The sequence below is a fragment of the Prionailurus bengalensis genome, chromosome E2 (assembly GCF_016509475.1).
Source record: "Prionailurus bengalensis isolate Pbe53 chromosome E2, Fcat_Pben_1.1_paternal_pri, whole genome shotgun sequence".
NCBI lineage: Eukaryota > Metazoa > Chordata > Mammalia > Carnivora > Felidae > Prionailurus > Prionailurus bengalensis.
The window spans coordinates 33,361,890-33,380,434 of NC_057352.1; the positions used below are offsets into that span (position 1 = coordinate 33,361,890).

Here is an 18,545-nt window from a genome sequence, read left to right on the forward strand (position 1 = left end):
GGAATCTTCAGGAAATTATTTCATGTTCTGGCCAGGCTTTCTTCTCAGTACTCAGTTTTTTTTCAAGTCATTATATATATATATATATATATATTTTTTTTTTTTTTTTTTTCCAATCTAATTCATTATCAGATCTCTGAGCAGGAGGGAGCTAGTAGGGGTTATGTGCTCCTTCGAGGGTGGAGGATGTTTAGGTTTGGAAGAAATCTTGAGCTTATTATCAGTTCTCTTTAGTATTTTCAGAAGATTATGTAGCAAGAAGTCATCTCCAGTTTCGAGAGATGGAAAAACGCAGATGGCTAGCGATTTGGGTAGATTACTCACTTACACTGTGTACAGACAAATGTAGCTGTTCAAATGGTACTCCCACAGGCATTTTCGGCCCATCTTTACAATAGATAACCCTGTAGAGTAAGTAGGGTAATTATTCCTATATACAGATGACAAGAGCGAGGCTTAGGTTAAGAGCCAAAAGGTCCACAGCTGGTGAAAGACTCCACCGGACTGGAACAGAAGCCTTAGTCCTTTCCCTGAGACTGAAGTCAGCTATTGTCACAGTTAAAACACAAAACAACCAGGAAGTCTGTGCAGAAGGAGAGAAATACGTCTCTTTTGCAATAATAAGCCAAAGCTACTGGTTTAAAAAGTAGTAAATACTTTCCCGTTTACTGTTGTTCGTTCACCAGCTCAGGCCTAATGAAAAAATCATTACCTTTCATAAAAAAAAAAAAAAATTGAATTTGTTTGCTTTGAAATGCCGTTTAGAGCTTTGGGAATTCCAGTAACAGACCACACCTATGAAGACTGCAGATTAATGATCTCAGCAGGACAGCTAACGTTGCCCATGGAAGCTGGGCTGGTGGAATTTACCAAAATTAGCCGGAAATTAAAGTAAGTATACCTTTAAATTGCTACACTTTTGTAAAGGTGTCCCAAAGAGATCTGAACTCCTCTACGCTTCTTTTCCCTGGTTTCATTAATGCTCGGCTCTCGAACCTCCATGGTGTTTATTAAGGAAGGTAGAGTTGTGAATTTATCTCCTACTTAGTTCATCCAGTTGTGTTTTTTCAAGGACAGCTAACTCAGAGACATATGTGTTGGTCACAGGAGGAGACTGAGAGAGAGTGGATATGGACCAGCACAGATCCGCCTCCGCCCAGAAGGGTCTCAGAGCAGTCAGCCTACCCCGCTGCCCTTTGCAAGGATGGCGTAATTAGATGGGACTGGCATGCGGTGGTCAGAACTTCTCGTGTGAAAAATGAATTGACTTGTAGAGAAGCAATTCTGACCATCACTGAATTTTAAGTACTTACCCTCAATCTCCTTTTTCTTCTGGGTACATACTTTTTTTTTTTTTTAAGGCCAAAACACCCCTTTGTGTTTTTATGAACAACCCATTTGAACCATCTGCTATGAAAGGTGTCACCCCTGGTTTCCCACTTACTACCATTCACTCTGTTTTCAGCCCTATTAGGGATTTGCAGAATGTATTGATTCCCTTGGCCTTGGCATCCTCCTTAGGAGGGAGCTGCAGAAGCAGTTATTGTGTTAAAGGTCAATATTTACTTATTTTTTAAAATATTTTTTTGATACTTATTTATTTTTGAGAGAGAGGGACAGAGTGTAAGAGACAGAGAGGGAGACCCAGAATCTGAAGCAGGCTCCAGGCTCTGAGCTTCTGAGGCTTCTGAGCACAGAAACCCACAAGCCACAAGATCGTGACCTGAGCCAAAGTCGGATACTTAACCGACTGAGCCACCCAGACACCCCAGAGGTCAATATTTAAAGATAATAGAGCAAGTATTATTTATATCTTCTAGATAGCAAACACGTTTTGATGTTATATTTACAAAATTCGTATAAATTTGAAAAGTTTAGATACTGAAATTGGATACAGAAGAAAGCAGTTATGTGTTAAGTCACCTGTTTAGTAGTACAAGACAAAGGCAGATGTGCTGTAAGCTACGGTACGTTTTCTGGTGTTTTAGTGTTTTTATAACTAACATCGGAGGAAGTGTGTCCTATCTAATGAATCTCCGACACAACATTTTGTAAAATGTGCATTCATTATCAGCCTGGAAGCTCCTTAGAAATTAAGAGTGGTATTTTTTTTTTTTTTTAACAACTCAGTAAGTACTTTTGACCTAATTAGTAATATTTGGATTACAATACGATTTCTTATTTTCTTTTCATGAGTCATTTCTTGTTCTGTCACATTGCTCTTCTCAGTTACTTTTCTTTTGCACAGATATTTGGGGGAAATTAGTCTTACCGATATCCTTTAAAAGACTCAGAAGCCTGGGGGGGCGCCTGGGTGGCTTAGTCGGTTAAGCGTCCGACTTTGGCTCAGATCATGATCCCATGGTTTGTGGGCTCGAGCCCCGTGTCAGGCTCTGTGCTGACAGCTTGGAGCCCGGAGCCTGCTTCAGATTCTCTGTCTCCCTCTCTCTCTCTGCCCTTCCCCCTCTTGTTTTCTCTCTCTCAAAAATAAATAAACATGAAAAAAAAAACCCTCAGAAACCTGTATACATGTTCCATAGGTATCCCAAAATACCCATTTTATCTTCATTTTCAAATGTAACGATGTGCAATATTTTTTCCCTCAGACAAACGAATGTTCGCAACATGTCCTTGTGGATCGTAAGGGGCTGACAACACGCATCTCTGATTGTTTGTTTGCTTAGGTTAGACTGGGATAGCATTCGTAAGCAGTTGGACGAGTACGCAACCATTGCCTGTTGTTCCAAAGGAGGAAGAATCGGAATTGACGAATTTGCAGAGTATTTAAAGTTGCCTGTTTCAGATGTCTTGAGACAACTCTTCACACTCTTTGACAGGGTATGTTAAAACGTGATCTTCAACTTGCTAACATTCATACTCTGCCCGTCTCCACGGGGCATAAATCAGTACGGCATTAGAAGAACTTGGCAGGTCGCTGTTAGAGGAAGCGAGGCCGAGTGTGTGGTTTAATTTCATGATTTTGTTTGTTCCCCTTAATAAACGAGAGCAGTAGTAATATCATGATGTGCTTGTGTGCGTGCACGTGTGTGTTGCAACAGTTATGATAGTATCTATTTATTTTAAACACCAAGTCAGAAGTAAAGATTGTGACCATACAAACCGTGTTTGTAATACGGAAATTGCCAAGGCCTCTTTAACTGGCAGGAACTTAAATATTTATGTCAAAATTCATACATTGATGACAGGGGTGGTACTGTTCTGTTCTGAAGGTTTTGGACTTCCCCCAAAATGTGTGACCACCAAGTAGATTTTCTTTTCAAATAACATTTTAGGACAAAGGCTTCAATTAAAGCTTGGCTGTTAGCCATTGTATTGGGGGTACAGTTTTCTGCTTATGAATATGTCAGTACACGCAGTTAGATAACTGAATTGTCACGGAGTCTCCTTAGGAAAAATGTATCAAGGTTTCAAGTTCTCTATTTTTAATGTGTTTTTTAACATATAAAATTGACAGTGAAGTTTACTGTCTTGGTTACAGTTTTACGAGGGTTCATAAATGCATCGAGGCATATAACTACCACTCCATTCAAGATATATCACAGGTGCCAAAAAGTATCCCCTGGGGCTATTCTTTTATAGTCAAATCCTTGCCCTACCCTTAACCCCCAACAGTCACTCCAACCCTACAGCTTTGCCCTTTCTAGACGCCATATAGATGGAATCGAAGGGTACATATCCTTTTGAGTCTGGCTTCTTTGGCATAATGCATCCGAAATTCAGCCGTGCCGTTGTGTGTATCAGTAATTTGTTCCCCTTTCTTGTGGAGTGGTATTCCATTGTATGGACGCAACATTCTTGGCGTATCCGTTCCCCAACTGAGGAGAGTTTGGTTTGTTTCCAATTTGGGGCCATTAAGAATACAAACTGTGAATATTCCTGAATAGGTTTTTGTGTGAATGTAGGCTTTCGTTTCACCTGGGTACATACCTAGGACTGCGGTCGGTCGTGTTATTCCTTATCTGAGAGTGACTTTATGTTACGCGGATTCCTGAAGGCTATTTGCGTGGTGAATAGAGCTGAGTTGCTAGCTCTTCCCTTTCAACAATTTAATGATGACGTCATACTGCCTTCGGTCTCCCACAACTTTGCTGCCTTACACTCCTTGTTCTTTCGCTGTGGCTTTCCTCACCAACCCTCCTGCCGTGGTGTCTTGTCCAGAGGTAGTTGCTTTCTGTGTTTTCATGAGAGTTTCTAATTATAATTGGAAGGAGAGGGAGGCCCAACTCGACTTAGTCCCTCCTGGCTGGCACCGGAAGTCCCCGTTCTCTATTGACCGCTGGGAAAAGATACTTCACGAGGAAATGACAGCCTGATGACAGCAACGAGGACACGGCTTCTTTTTCCCTTTACCCAGGGCACACTCACGTTCCTAATCCTGTGATCTCTAAGACTCATCATTCTTTAACGTGACTCACTTCAGCCACCTTCTCTGGGTAGTGCCCACTGCCCTTTCCTTGGCTTGCTTGCGGCACACAAGTAATCTTTCCCTGTCCCTGACACTGCAGTGGCACTACTAGAAAGCATGATGAAGATTTAGGAGAAAGGAGAAGTAAGTCATCAGCTCCACCCATGCAAGTTGGGAAAACAGAAGAACTTCTCGCTTGGACTGTTACAAGTCTTTCTGTGGGATTTGTGTCGCATCCTCCTCTTTGACTCTAGATACCAGGCAAGTAATTTTAAATGAAGCTTCTATAAATATGAACGTGGTGACAGGAAAGAATATGGCAGGGATGTACAAATGAGGACAGGAGATGGGGAAACGGGAAGCGCCGTGAAGCAGGAACCAAGGAGGAAGTTTCGAGCACATCTTAGACCTTGTGCTCATCGGGATATTTGATCAAAATTAGAAACAATGTCTGTCAAGGTGGCCCTCTCTTCAGGTGTCAAACTGTCACCGCCAGCAGTTCCGGGGTCGTGAGGACCACAGATCATGAGGATCTGGCTGTTGATCACTGACAGTCCCTGCCGGCCGCCCCGTCGTTTCTCTGGCAGTGTTAAGTATGGGAAGATTGGAAGTGGGGAAGGGAGCAGCACAAGGGTCACAATAACCCCCGGTGAGCCGGTTCCTCTGAACTAGAGGGTACAGTGGGCTCCAGGCACTTAGGAGACTGGTGAGTGTTGGCAGCCAGTTTGGGCAATCACATTCCCGCGTGGACCGCTTCCACAGGTTCACACATCACTTACAACTGGGTTTGTCGCTTCTTTGTATAGTGTGATTTGGCTTTCGCTACAGACAGTGAGATGGTCTCTCCAGCACTTTCCTTTTGATCTCCAAAGGTAGACAAAATAGTCTGGGGAATTAGTGACTAGAGCCCATGACCTTCCTTTCCTCTTTCCCTCTTTTCTCCCCTTTCTGTCTTTGTCTTTCTTTCCTTTTTTTTTTTTTTTTTTTTTTTTGTCTTTAACACATCCGCATGTCTGTGCCTGTGAAGATTTGCTTTGTTTAGAGAAGGGGAATTATGCAATTGTTGCCACGCCCTGTGCGGGTGAGCTACTCCCACCCTAGGCTTGTTTTCTCAGTCTCTCTAAGTGATTTAGCTGGGGAATGTTCCAGGGGAAAGACAAGAAGTTCAGTAACCCCATAGTTTGTTTCCCTCAGAGTAGCTTATCTTGCTAAACTCAATGTTTCATGGGGGGCGGGGGGGGGGGGGAGGAGGAGGGGAGGGGGAGGAAGGGTGGGAACGAGAAAGGGCGGGGTGTTCCTGTGGGTCTTCCAGCAGCTGGAAATGTTTGCAGTGCAGACAGCTGCCCGAAGCCTCTCTCAGTCTCTCCCAGAGTCTAATGTGGTTGTGTTGGTATTTGGGGGATGGGGGAAGAGACCTATCTCCCCACATTCCCTTACTCTTTCTATGTGCATTCTTGGCTAGTCTACAAAAACTTTGTAATTTTTTTTTTAAATTGAAATTCAAGTCCGTTAACATACAGGGTAGTATTGCTTTCAGAAGTAGAACCCAGTGATTCATCACCTACACGCAATACCCAGTGGCCATCCCAACAAGTGTCCTCCTTAATGCCCATTACCCACTTAGCCCATCCCCTCACCCGCCTCCCCTCCAGCAACCCCCAGTTTGTTCTCTGTATTTAAGAATCTCTTATGATGTGCCTCCCTCTCTGCTTTTATCTTATTTTGTTTTTCCTTCCCTTCCCCTACTGCGTGTTTCTTAAATTCTGTTGTGTTTCTTAAATTCCACATGTGAGTGAAATCATGCGGTATCTGTCTTTCTTTGCCTGACTTATTTCACTTAGCATAATGTACTCTGGTTCCATGCATGTTGTTGCCAATGACAAGATTTCACCAAGCAGTATTCCATTGCATATAGATACACCACATCTTCCTTATCCATTTGTCAGTCAATGGACATTCGGGCTCTTTCTATACTTTGGCTATCGTTGGTAACGCTACTATATACATAATGGTTTTGTCTCAGTTTCGTCTCTAAAAAATACACTGTTAGTCCAGCCCCCTGTTGACACTCTGACAGGTCCCTTCAGACTCCCAGGTATGTATGTGGCAGCAGGTAAGGTCCCACAGAAGCATGGCATTCGTGATCCAAAGCGCACCAGAGTTACCTAGTTTAGGGTCATTTCCTTCGGAGAGGTCTGATCTCTTTGAAAGATAGAAAAGAACTTTTTCATCTTGGCGTCGAATTTACCTTCTTTATTTTTATGAATGCACACTGAACTCTGCCTCTGATGAGTCGGGTGTCCAGATGAGTCAGAGTCGAAGGCTGAGACGATGGTGGTGTCTCGACATTTTTTATATTCACAATCCCGTTTTCAATACTAGGGTTTTTTTGCCAGCACTCTTGAAGGGATTGAAGTGTACTTAATGGGATTCGGAAACCACACTGGCTCAACCAGAAATCGTTGGAACGCCGTCGTGTTTACAGTTACAAAGGGGTCTCGGGGTTGTCGATTTCGTCCTCCTCCAGCGCGGTGTCCCCAGCAGACCCGTGTGCCGCCGCCTCACCAGCAGTCTCTGATGTACCTGTGAGACGGAGTCCTCACGTCCCCCACAGCACAGCTCATCTTCGTTGCTAGCTTGACAGTGTGCCATGTCATCTGCCCTTTACTTCTCACTGGTAGCAAGGCCGGTGTCTCCTCGCCGCATCTCGTGACACGCTCAGCTTAGTATGTCGTCGGCATCCATCACTCCAATACTATGCAAGCTCACTGGTGGCAGAAGCTGTATGTCAGGGGTCAGCAGACTTTTCCTGTAAAGAGCCAGATGGTAAATACTTTTTGCTTTGCGGGGCATATGGTCCCAAAGTTTCAGGGCAACTTGTACAACGGAACAGAAAAGTTCATCTCATCCTACCCAGAAAGGTTTCTCCATTTACGGCCAGTCACGTCAGCTGCGCAAGCGCCCGGTCCTGACTCTCAGCGTGAGCAGAAAACCCGCATGCTGCAGCACCCCACCTTGTCGGACAGGAAGGGGCAAGCCGAGATGCTTGTTATTGTTGGCACTCGTGATTTAACGCTGGCACTAATACCGAGAACCGGGCAGACAGGAAAGAACTCGGGATAAAGAAATGCATTCATTCCACATAATGTGAAACAGCAATAAAAGATCTACAGAAGCTTACAATAGCCAAAAACGCCGGAGTGTCAAAGAGCTGAAGTGCACACACGCTTTTCCTGTCTAATATTTCAACAAAGGACATAGTGAATGCCAGAAGAACTAAGTACCAGTTAGAAGGCGGACAGAAAGGGGAAAAATCACGGCAGTTTTCAAAACTTTTTTACAGAATTGAAAGAATCACCACCTACCTAAATTTTATCAGGTGGTGGTCTGTTAGGCGATGTTGTTGGTAAAACAGATAATGAGCTCATGTTGGACTATCTATAGCTGAGGAGTTCAAAATCAGTCTCTCTCATCTGTAAAGACAAATAACACGAGTAGCACCAAGGGAGGGTATCAGCAAGAGGCAGACAGAGGAGATGAGAATAAAGATTCAGAGTGATCGCTTTTAAATCAAATGTGGGGCATCCTACAAATTAATATTGGGCACTCTAAGGACGGACTCCAGTCTCTCAATCAGTCCTTAGACCTTACCAACATGCTTTGTTTTCATCAGCTTAGGAAATAGAGCAGTAGTCAGCAGACTACAGCCGATGGACCAAATCCAGGCTGATGCCTGTTTTGTTTAATAAAGTTTTATTGAGACACAGCCGTGCCCATCCGTCTATGGATTGCCTATGGCTGCTTTCTCTCTACAGTGGTCCTTTAAATTTCCAGTTCTGGTTTGATTTGTAATGTAGTTTCTCAGAGTTCCTGTTGATTCTAAAGAACTCCTGTTGATTCTAAATCTCAGTTAATCAGGATTTGTTATATGAAATGTACCTATAGCGTGTATGACACAATTAACAGAAAAAGGCCATAACCTTCTTCCTGTGCAGTCATACAAGTCGTCCTAAATGTTTGGTGGTCCTGTATGTCTGACCATTTCCTTCTTCACGTCTCAGGTTGACTGAGCTGCTCCATTCAATCCATTATAGTATTTTCTCTCACTGAGTGTTGTTCCGTTAGGAATATCCACTTAAGCGTGAGAATTACACACTTTATTTTTGGCTCCTCAATGCAAGTATACCTAGGAGGTGCTCAGAAGAAACAGAAAGGAGGCTGCATGAGTTAAAGCTTAACTTTTTTTATTAGCACAAGCGAGCAATTGCTGGCCTCCTCTGTGAGCATCAGGAAGTAAAGAACAGAGCTTTGTAAAGAGCAAATTGCGTCCGACCAATTTAATTTCCTCCTATGACAGAGTGACGGTCCAAGATGATAAAGAAGAAGGAATAGATATTATCTATATGGGCTCTAGAAAGGCTTTTGATTTCATCCAACATGACATCTTCATCAATAAATTAGGAAGGTCTGGTCCAGATCATGGTGCAGTTAGGTGAAAGCACCCCCCACCCCGCCCCACCTCCAATGGAAAGGATTCCCTGCAAGTGGGAGCTTGTATGTCCTTCTGGGTTCAGCAGCCCCATCTCGGCATTCTCTTTGGAGGAGGAGTGCCATGCTTGGTGGGTCACCACCAGGAATACTTCTGAAAAGCAGGCAGTGTGTCAAAGTGGAGGTGAGGGTAAGCATGTCCTTAAAAGTGGTGCAGCCAGACCCAAGACAAAGGAAGATGAAGTCAACATGTAGCATAAAAACACTTGGGCACGAGAAGGAAAGGAAATGTAAGGTAGAAACAACACCACCATCACCACTGCAGGACACATGAAACTCTAGACTCCTAGAATTCTAGCGCTAGCAGGGCCTTCCTGTCAAACTGCCCACCTTCCTCATTTCGCAGAAGGCCGCCAGCCAGAGAGAAGTATGGTGCTCAGGGCTACAGGGCTGGTCAGTTGCAGGACTGAGACTAGAACTGCTCATCGGTATTCTTTTTACTTTAAACCATCACTGCTGACTTTTTTATGTATGTCATATGTGTGTGTGTGTGTGTGTGTGTGTGTGTGTGTATTTTAAGTCAAATGTGGGATATCCTACAAATTAATAGTAGGCACTCTAAGCACTGACTACAGTCTCTCAACCAGTCCTTAAACCTTACCAACATGCTTTGTTTTCATCAGCTTAGGAAGTAGAGCAGTGGTCAGCAGACTACAGTTGATGGACCAAATCTAGCCTGATGCCTGTTTTGCTAGTTTTACTGAGACACAGTTGGGCCCTACATAGGTATATATATGTATATGTATATGTATATGTATATGTGTATGTATATATGTGTGTGTATAAATAACTTTCTTGAGGCATTATTTTGCATACCATACCATTCACCCATTTCAAGCCTACAATTCAGTGATTTTTAGAGTAAATTTGCCAAGTTGTGCACCCATCACCGTAAATCGGTTTGGGAACATTTCCACTGTGTCTCCTCGTGGCATTAAGTGTTAGCTCCTGTCACCAGCTGTCTCCCAGCCGTAGGCAACCACTACTGAGTTGTGAGTCCTAACGTATGATTCTAGACCTAGTCTAGGAGAAAGACTTTCTGTCTCTACAGATTTGCCCTTTCTGGACGTCTCCATATATTGGAATCATACAGTATATGGTGTCACGTGTCTGGCTTCTGTCACTTAGCGTAATGTTTTTTACAGTTCGTCCTTGCCACGGCATGGATCAGTGTTTGTCCTCTTTTGTTGCCAGACAGCCCTCCAGTGTATGGATATACTGCGTTTGGGTTATTCACCAATGGTTGGTACACGTTCAGGTTGTTTCTACTTTGGGGCCATTACGAATAATGTTGCTAATAGCGTTCACGTATTACTGTTTACGATTTCAGTTCGGTAGCTTTTCCCCCTCAAATGGAGGCTAAATTTTCCAGCAGATGTGTCTTCTTCCCTTACTCTTTCTTCCTCCAGATATGGACAGTGGAGTTCCCACAGACAGCAACCAAAGTTACTATTAATGTTCTAATAAATAGCCTCAGGGGGTTAAATAGTCCAGAGAAGAAAAGGTCTGTTAATCTAATAGCGGTGTTTTATTCCAGGATGGTTTATGAGAAACTGGTAGCCAAATGCCCTCCATCTTCATGGAAAGTAAAGGAGGGGAATTGGATCTAAACCTCAGTGAAAGCCACTTCCTCTGGGCCTGAGGAGGCGTGTTTTATGTGGCGGTGGCTGCTATCAGGTTAATTTGCAATATTATAAAAAACAAAGCCCATGCAATTTCCTCTGAGAGGAGCTCATGTGAATGGATTCCAATCTGTCCGAGGCCAGATGGCCCTGTGATCCCCTAAAAGTTAGATGGTCCTTTTGTGGTGCTTTCTTCTGTGTGGTTAGGGAAGACATTCGGCCTTTGGTGTTCGCAGAGGCCACTTCATTGTGCCCATGAGACCAGTTATTGGAGTCGCTGTGTCATAAAACCCGTCGTTGGGAGTGTTCTACACAAACCACTGGGTGTGGCAGAAGGAGACATCGTTCCCATGTCCTGAACAGAGCAGTGTCCCCCAGCTACTGTTCTCTCCCTGACACTGGCTAGAACAATCATAATTCAATTCTAGAATTGCACAACTTACAAAGTAATTTCACATCTCATCTCCTTTCGACTTTATACACGAGCTTCGGCAGCTCCCGCTGAGAGGTAGACTGTCACCTGGCGGTTCAAAGCCTTTTCCAGCCTGAGTCTGTTCTGCGGATCTGCCGTTATGGCCTGTCGTGCCGGGCAAGGGACTGTCATCACGTCGGTCTGCCACTTAAAGACCACGCATCCTGTTAGCTCCTCTGTATTTTTACTACGCTGTCCCTTCACATCCGTCGTCTGTTTGAAGAACTCTGGCTTGCCCTGTAGTCAGGCCTGCACATTACCTCGTGTGTAGGTAAATGCTCTCCTTGGCAGAAATCATCGCACCCCTTTCGGGCACCCACCATGCTTGATAATACAGCACCATACCTTTCCTCGGTAGCCTACCTTCCCTGAATTTTTCTTTACTCATCGCGACTATTTTGTCTTTCAAAGGAATTCTGTGATACCTAAATACCAAAGAATACTATATGCGGATGTAGTAGTTTAGTATTAATAGTAGAAATGTGAACATAGATGTCAGGTTATAATTACAACTAGTTTTCGGGGGGCATCCTCGATCCTTGAGCACAGCAGTCCTGATGGGTTCACCTCTGGATCCTAAACACTGAGCCCAAGTCCTGATACCTAACAAACGACCCTGAGTCATTAGGAAATAGGCAGAGAGATGGTATTACCATCATTTTGCAGATTTGAAATTGATTTCCAAAACGCTAAGCAATGTGATGGTTTAGTTATTATGTCCTGGCCACCTTTCCTTGAGTTCACTGGTAGACCTTCCAGAGACCTCTGACGGGCTGGTGCCCTCTCTCTCTAGCTAGCATCAAAGGTAGGGTCTCTCAAAGTATTGTGCAGGACTGCTCGTCATAGACTGACTTTGGATACTTACTGAAAAAAAATCAAACCAAATCTCCCAAATGCAACAAAAGCCAGACCCAAGATCAGAAATGAGAGGACAGTCTATTATCATTAGGGAAACGCACATCAAAACCGTAATGAGATGTTAGCACCTCATACTCATTACGACTGCCGCCCGTCAGGATGGCTGGAAGGAAGGGAGGGCAGGAAGGAGTGTTGTGGAAAACAGTATGGAGGTTCTTCAAAAAATTAGACACCGAGTTACCATATGACCCGACAGTTCTGCTTCTGGGTATATATTCCAAAAGAACTGAAGGCAGGAACTTGAAGAAATACGTGTCCACCCACATTCGTAGCATTATTCACAAAAGCCAAAAAGTGGAAGCAACCTTTTGGTTGCTTCCCAACAGACGAGTGGATAGACAAAATGTGTACCGTACATACAGTGGAATATTGTTTAGCTTTGAAAAGGAAATAAATTCTGACACATGCTACCACACGGATGGACCTTGAACACATCATGCTGGGTGAAATAAGCTAGTCACAAAGGGACAAATCCTATGTGATTCCTCTTACACGAGGTACCCTAGAACGGTCAAGTTCATGGAGACAAAAAGTAAGAATAGTGGTTGTCAGGGCCTGGCAGGAGGTAGGAACAGGGAGTTAGTGTTTAATGGGGACAGAACTTCAGTTTGGGAAGATGAAAAGTTTTCTGGAGATGGATGGTGGTGATGGTCGCACGAAAATATGAAGGTGCCTCATGCCATGGAACTGAGCTCCTAAAAACAGGATGGTGAATTCTATGTTATATGTATTCCACCACAGTTTTTAGAAATGTAATTCAAATTTTAAAAATAGGGCACCAAGAGGTGTGTACTGTTTGACTCCATATATTTAAGGTACAGCAATTGATCGATGGTGTTCCTCATCAGAATAGTGGTTACCCTTGGGAGGGACAAGGCTCTGGGGGTGGTAATATTCTATCTCTTGATCTGGATGTGAAGATATGGGCATGCACAGTGTGTGAAATTCTCTGAGCTCTACATATGCCTGTTACACTTCAGAAAAGACTCTAAAAATGTACATCATGAGCCCGACAGCAGGCTACAGAATCAGAATCTCTGAGGATGGGACCTAGGGACCCTGCATCTTAATCCCCCTATCCTCTTCCAAGTTTTTCTTAAGAACACTGGACTTGGGGAATCTTTGCTAAAGGAGAGGGATTAGGGAACTATCCTCCCGATGATCAAGAATGCTGTTCTGCTCTAACAACAAATCTTCCTTAGGAAAGACATGCTTGACATCTTTGAGTCATTTAGCTTCTTTTGGGGAAATGCGTTGTCATCTTTCAGATGTGGAGAAGTCAATGATGTATAGAAGCATGTATTTTAATATATTACATTTTAAAATAGTATTTTTGGTAATTCGTCATGCACACAATAGCTTACGAATATTTTACTGAGGTGCTGTAAAAACTGGCAGGTGCTAGGACCTAATGGAAATCAAGTATTCAGTAGGAGGGGAGACAGAGCAGCATGGGGCGTGGTGCCCTGTTAGCAGGTACAGAAAAGCCAGTTCTTCCACCTATAAGCTAATGAGACTCCATTTCAGCCCTCTCCACGCCATCTGCAAGGTATCAGCAGCTTTTACACTTGCTTGTTAAACCAAAAGCATGTTTCTGGCAAAGGCTTTATTGGAAGGGGCCGATCGGGGTCTTGGGGAAGCTCTTGGAGGCCTTCTTGGAGGAGGCGGTCAGAGAAGAGGAGGAGGAGGTGGAGGAGGAAGAAATATTGGCGGCATAGTTGGAGGAATTGTGAATTTCATCAGCGAGGCTGCCGCAGCTCAGTACACCCCAGAACCCCCTCCCACTCAGCAGCATTTCACCAACGTGGAGGCCAACGAAAGTGAGGAAGTTCGTCGGTTTCGGCAACAGTTTGCACAGCTGGCTGGGCCGGACATGGAGGTGGGTGCCACCGACCTAATGAATATTCTCAACAAAGTCCTTTCTAAGCACAAGGACCTGAAGACCGACGGCTTTAGTCTTGACACCTGCCGGAGCATCGTGTCTGTGATGGACAGTGACACGACCGGCAAGCTGGGCTTCGAAGAATTTAAGTACCTCTGGAACAACATCAAGAAATGGCAGTGCGTTTATAAGCAGTATGACAGGGACCATTCTGGGTCTCTGGGAAGTTCTCAGCTGCGAGGGGCTCTCCAGGCAGCAGGTTTCCAGCTAAACGAGCAACTTTACCAGATGATCATCCGCCGGTACGCCGACGAGGATGGAAGCATGGATTTCAACAATTTCATCAGCTGCCTGGTCCGCCTGGATGCCATGTTCCGTGCCTTCAAGTCTCTGGATAGAGATGCAGGCGGCCTGGTTCAGGTGTCCATCCAAGAATGGCTGCAGCTGACCATGTATTCCTGAAGCGGGCAGCGAGAAGCCAGCGCCCTCCCGGAGGAAGGGACCGCCAAGAGCCTAGCCGCGCCGTCTGCACGGTGGCTGATACCCTGCCCAACAGCTGTCATTTCCCGCGAGCTCTTGCACCGGCCTGAATGCTTCTGAACTGGGGCGGCCCTTTAAACAGCTTCATTAAAACAGATTTTTTTTTTTTTTTTATGAAGGATGTTCTGAGTGGTTTGTATGTCAGTTTTTTGAGGTACCGGACATATATGGACAGATGCGTGTGTGCTGTGGGGCGGGGCGGGGCAGGGCCCCAGCGGAGCAGATTTTAACAGGCCGTCGCTTATTTGGCGAGTGAGTTCCAAGGAGCAGGAAATTTGTTGTTATCGAGAGTGAAATTTTGAAACACTCCTGGAATAAATCAAAAAAGCCCTCCAGAGATCTGTTTTCCCTTTAAAAAGGTGAGGAGGAGGAAAGTTCAAAATCTGTTTTCCTCTCATTTCACATCTGCTCTTTACATTATGTAAGAAAAGAAAAAAAGATGTGTTCCTGGAAACCTATTTAACTGTATAGGAGCAGGTTCAGAAATGAGGAAAGAAGCAGTTTCACAGGAGGGGGGTAGATACATGTAGCTCTCTAACATTCCAGAATTCTTTTATTCCTGTTTCTCTAGTGAAATAAGCATGCGGCAACCTTGTTCTGATGTATTTGTAAAGAGGGTCAGGGCATTGGAGAATGAAGGGCGGACCTGTAATCCGAAATGTCACTCTTAATCATTCTTACACGCACGTATACAAAATCAGGCATGCCAAGTTCATGTTGGCTGGCTCTTGTCATGTCTTGCCCTGCCTCAGAGCTAGGAATATTTGTTTTGCTCCTCTTAGAAAACTGCAGATGGAAGAGAAGTAAGCAAAGAAAAACAAAACAAAAGTAGAGCTTACCTAAATTGCCGTCAGTTATTTGGAATATGAAGCAATATAGAGATACATAAAGATTTATAAATATTGTTGGCTATTATTATTATAGTGGTTCGCAGCCCTGACTGCAATTCAGAATCAGAGAGAACTCTTCACAGATACTGATATCTGACTCCCTTTCCAAATGAGTTAGAGAAAAATCTATCTCTAGAGGTAGGGCCCAGAGATGAGGTTTATTATTATTATTATTATTATTATTATTATTATTTTAAAATGTTTATGTATTTTTGAGGGAGAAAGAGAGACAGAACACGAGTGGGGAAGGGGCAGAGAAAGAGAGAGAGAGAGACAGACAGAATCCGAAGCAGGCTCCAGGCTCTGAGCTGTCAGCACAGAGCCCGTAGCAAGGCTCGAACCCATGAACCATGACCCGAGCTAAAGTCGGACCCTTAACTGACTGAGCCACCCAGGCGCCCTGGAGAGATGAGTACTTTTAAAGCTCCCCCAGATGATTCCAGCAAGCATCCACGGTTGCCAGGCAGGGCAGTCGTGCTTTCTTGCGTGTGGCCCTCGGTTTGGCTCTTTCATTTTGATTCAGGTGATTATGGTGGGGCAGGCCGGATCCAGTAGACTCAGCTACGGGGGCTGCATGGGCAACCGTCCAGTCCCCTTGCCTGCTGTTTAATTGGCTTCTACCCCTCCTGCTTCTCTGGCTTTTCATGCGTTCCCCCTCTCTCCAAGGCTACCTTGGAGGGTCCTCCTGAGGTTGAAGATAAATTCTTCCTTCCTCTGTTGACTCATTTAGAGGAGAGTTTAACTATAGACCCGACGTAACTCCCCTGTTAACAGCCCGCGGCTGCCTGGGAGCAATCCCCAGTGAAATCAGGAGAGGTCGGCATTTGGCCTCTTTGCTCACCATCATCACCGTCATATCATATTTATGCACCACCACGTGCGTATAATCCTGCCCTGAACCAAGCACAGAGACCGCCACGTCCACCTTCCGCCAGGGGCTTTGTAACTTAAGCCTGCTCTGGTGTGCTGCTTAGACCAGGTACGGTCATATCAGAATGAGGCTGCCGCCAGCAACCACACGTTAATGTCAGGATCCCTACTTTACAGTCCGCCCATTCAGATGTTAGGCATGAGCGTAGGAATATAGCCAAGAAAGGGGAAAGCCGCCAAGATGCCTTTTAAGGTCTCAGAACGTTAAGCTGATTATTTAACCTTTCTGCGTGATGGTTGTAGAAAGGGCAGCATAACTGCACTGCACTTTTTTTTTCCTCACTTAATTCTAAATATTTTTTGGAAGTTAAGACAGTTACCTCAAGTGGGAGGCGGTATTAAGTATTTTTCTCGCTCCTCACGGGTCAAGGGATTACCTGCCCTTACGATTCTCTTCCTGACTGCACAGGGCAGAACATCCCACAGTTACTTACATTTCTCTTCTCTTCTCTTCTGAATTTGTAGAACATTTGTACAGATAACCCCAGTCACTAGAGTAGACATTGGAAAATCCAATCCAAGCTCTGGATTTTTTTTAAGTACCCCAAACTTTGGCATTGTGCAGAAGCAATAGCCACAAGTAATTGAATTTCTTAGTTTTTATCCAACAGTTGATGTTTTAATTTTTTTATGTTTATTTATTTTTGAGAGAGAGAGAGACAAAGAGCATGAGCAGGAAAGGGGCAGAGAGAGAGGGAGACACAGAATCTGAAACAGGCTCAAGGCTCCGAGCTGTCAGCACAGAGCCTGATGTGGGGCTCGAACTCGTGAACTGTGAGATCATGACCTGAGCTGAAGTCGGACACTCAACCGACTGAGCCACCCAGATGCCCCAAATGTTCTTTTTTCTTAATGTTTATTTATTCTTAGAGAGAGAGAGAGAGAGAGAGAGAGCATGAATGGGGGGGAGGGGCAGAGAGAGGGAGTCTCAGAATCCGAAGCAGGGTCCAGGCTTTGAGCCATCAGCACAGAGCCCGATACAGGGCTTGAATTCACGGACTGCGAGGTCACGACCTGAGCCGAGGTCGGGTGCTCAACCTACTGAGCCACGCAGGAGCCCCTAAAGGCACATTTTCAATGTAAGAGGGAGTATTTATGTGATACACTTTTTTAAATTTACCATTTCTACATGAAAGACTACTTATAGCCTAAGACAGAGGTCTTTGATTCATATCATTTCATCCCATTATTTTTCAATTTCTAACATTAAGCTATACGATCGATGTTTTAAGTTGAAAATAATACTCAGTGGGGTGCCTGCACGGCTTGGCTAAGCATCTGATTCTTGATTCCAGCTCAGGTCATGATCTCATGGTTTGTGGGACAGAGCCCCGAGTCAGGCTTTGCATTGACAGTGCAGAGCCTGCTTAGGATTCTCTCTCCCTCTTTCTGCCCCTCCCCTGCTCACTCTCTCTCTCTCTCTCTCTCTCAAACTAAATAAATCAATAAATGTTTTTTAAAAAGAGAAAAGAATACTCGGCGGTTTTAAAAAAGCAAGTGAAATTGTACCATCTACACTTTTTAATTTCAAAATCTGCAACTAACCCATGGTGGGGCCTTAAAAAATATTCACAGATGCACCTGCAGGGTCCTGATATTTGACATGTTTATTGATCTTGAGGTGCTTTTAGAATCACTTCTTAAAAGTGTCTGCGTTTAATGCTAAGTGGATTAAAGCAATTTAATTCCTGGAAAATTGGTAATACAATTACATATGTGGGTAGAAATATGCTCTTAATAAGAATATTTGAGCCAACAGGATGCCTCTCCCCAGAATCCTCTGGGAAACTGAGAATTTACTGTATTTTAATAATAGAACTCCTTTGGATTTGTAGAGTATCTTCAAGGACTCAAGGCCTTTTTCTGTTGACTGCTGCATAGTAAGTTCTGTTTTTATGGAAGCATTTCTAAATTATTTTGATGGTATTGACAATCTCTCACCTTCAGGGGTGGTACCAATGATAACATACCAAAGAGAATATAGTCCTGTCCTTGGGGGTTTGCCATTTCAAAATGTATTCACACCCATATCCTGAAATGTTGCTGGACTTCAAATGTTGTTAAACATACCTGCTTCTGTAGAAATAAAAATGTTGAACGAATCCAACTATGAAAAGCTTTAGGGAACGGATACCTGAGAATGAGATGCAGGAAAATCACCATTTGTCCCTTCTGCAATTTTAAATGGGCCGTGTTTGAACATGTGGTTTGGAACTTCCCGCTGGTCCTAGAAGCTAGTGTCGAGTGGCAGGGCGCTGGGGTGCCATGAGGTCACGGTGACCGTCAGCCCTCACTTCCATGCTCTTCTGATCCTCCT

The 18,545-nt window shown here is 44.2% G+C and overlaps 2 protein-coding genes across 4 annotated transcripts in view; both read left to right on the plus strand.

Annotated features, from left to right (window-relative positions):
• LPCAT2 (lysophosphatidylcholine acyltransferase 2) overlaps positions 1 to 18,545 on the plus strand; it is a 69,279-nt gene that overhangs the window by 38,657 nt on the left and 12,077 nt on the right. For all 3 annotated transcript variants that reach the window (XM_043599220.1, XM_043599221.1, XM_043599222.1), the window contains 2 exons: positions 766 to 891; positions 2,685 to 2,838. In XM_043599220.1, the coding sequence (XP_043455155.1) occupies positions 766 to 891; positions 2,685 to 2,838 (280 nt within the window). The remainder of the gene's footprint in view (positions 1 to 765; positions 892 to 2,684; positions 2,839 to 18,545) is intronic.
• CAPNS2 (calpain small subunit 2) lies at positions 9,747 to 14,745 on the plus strand. Its single transcript, XM_043599223.1, has one exon. It carries the CDS (start codon positions 13,575 to 13,577, stop codon positions 14,328 to 14,330), a length of 756 nt encoding a protein of 251 aa, XP_043455158.1. The 5' UTR covers positions 9,747 to 13,574; the 3' UTR covers positions 14,331 to 14,745.

What these genes read in the sequence shown, in the direction of transcription:
- CAPNS2 (XM_043599223.1), top strand. Translation starts at nt 13,575, where the DNA reads ATGTTTCTGGCAAAGGCTTTATTGGAAGGGGCCGATCGGGGTCTTGGG.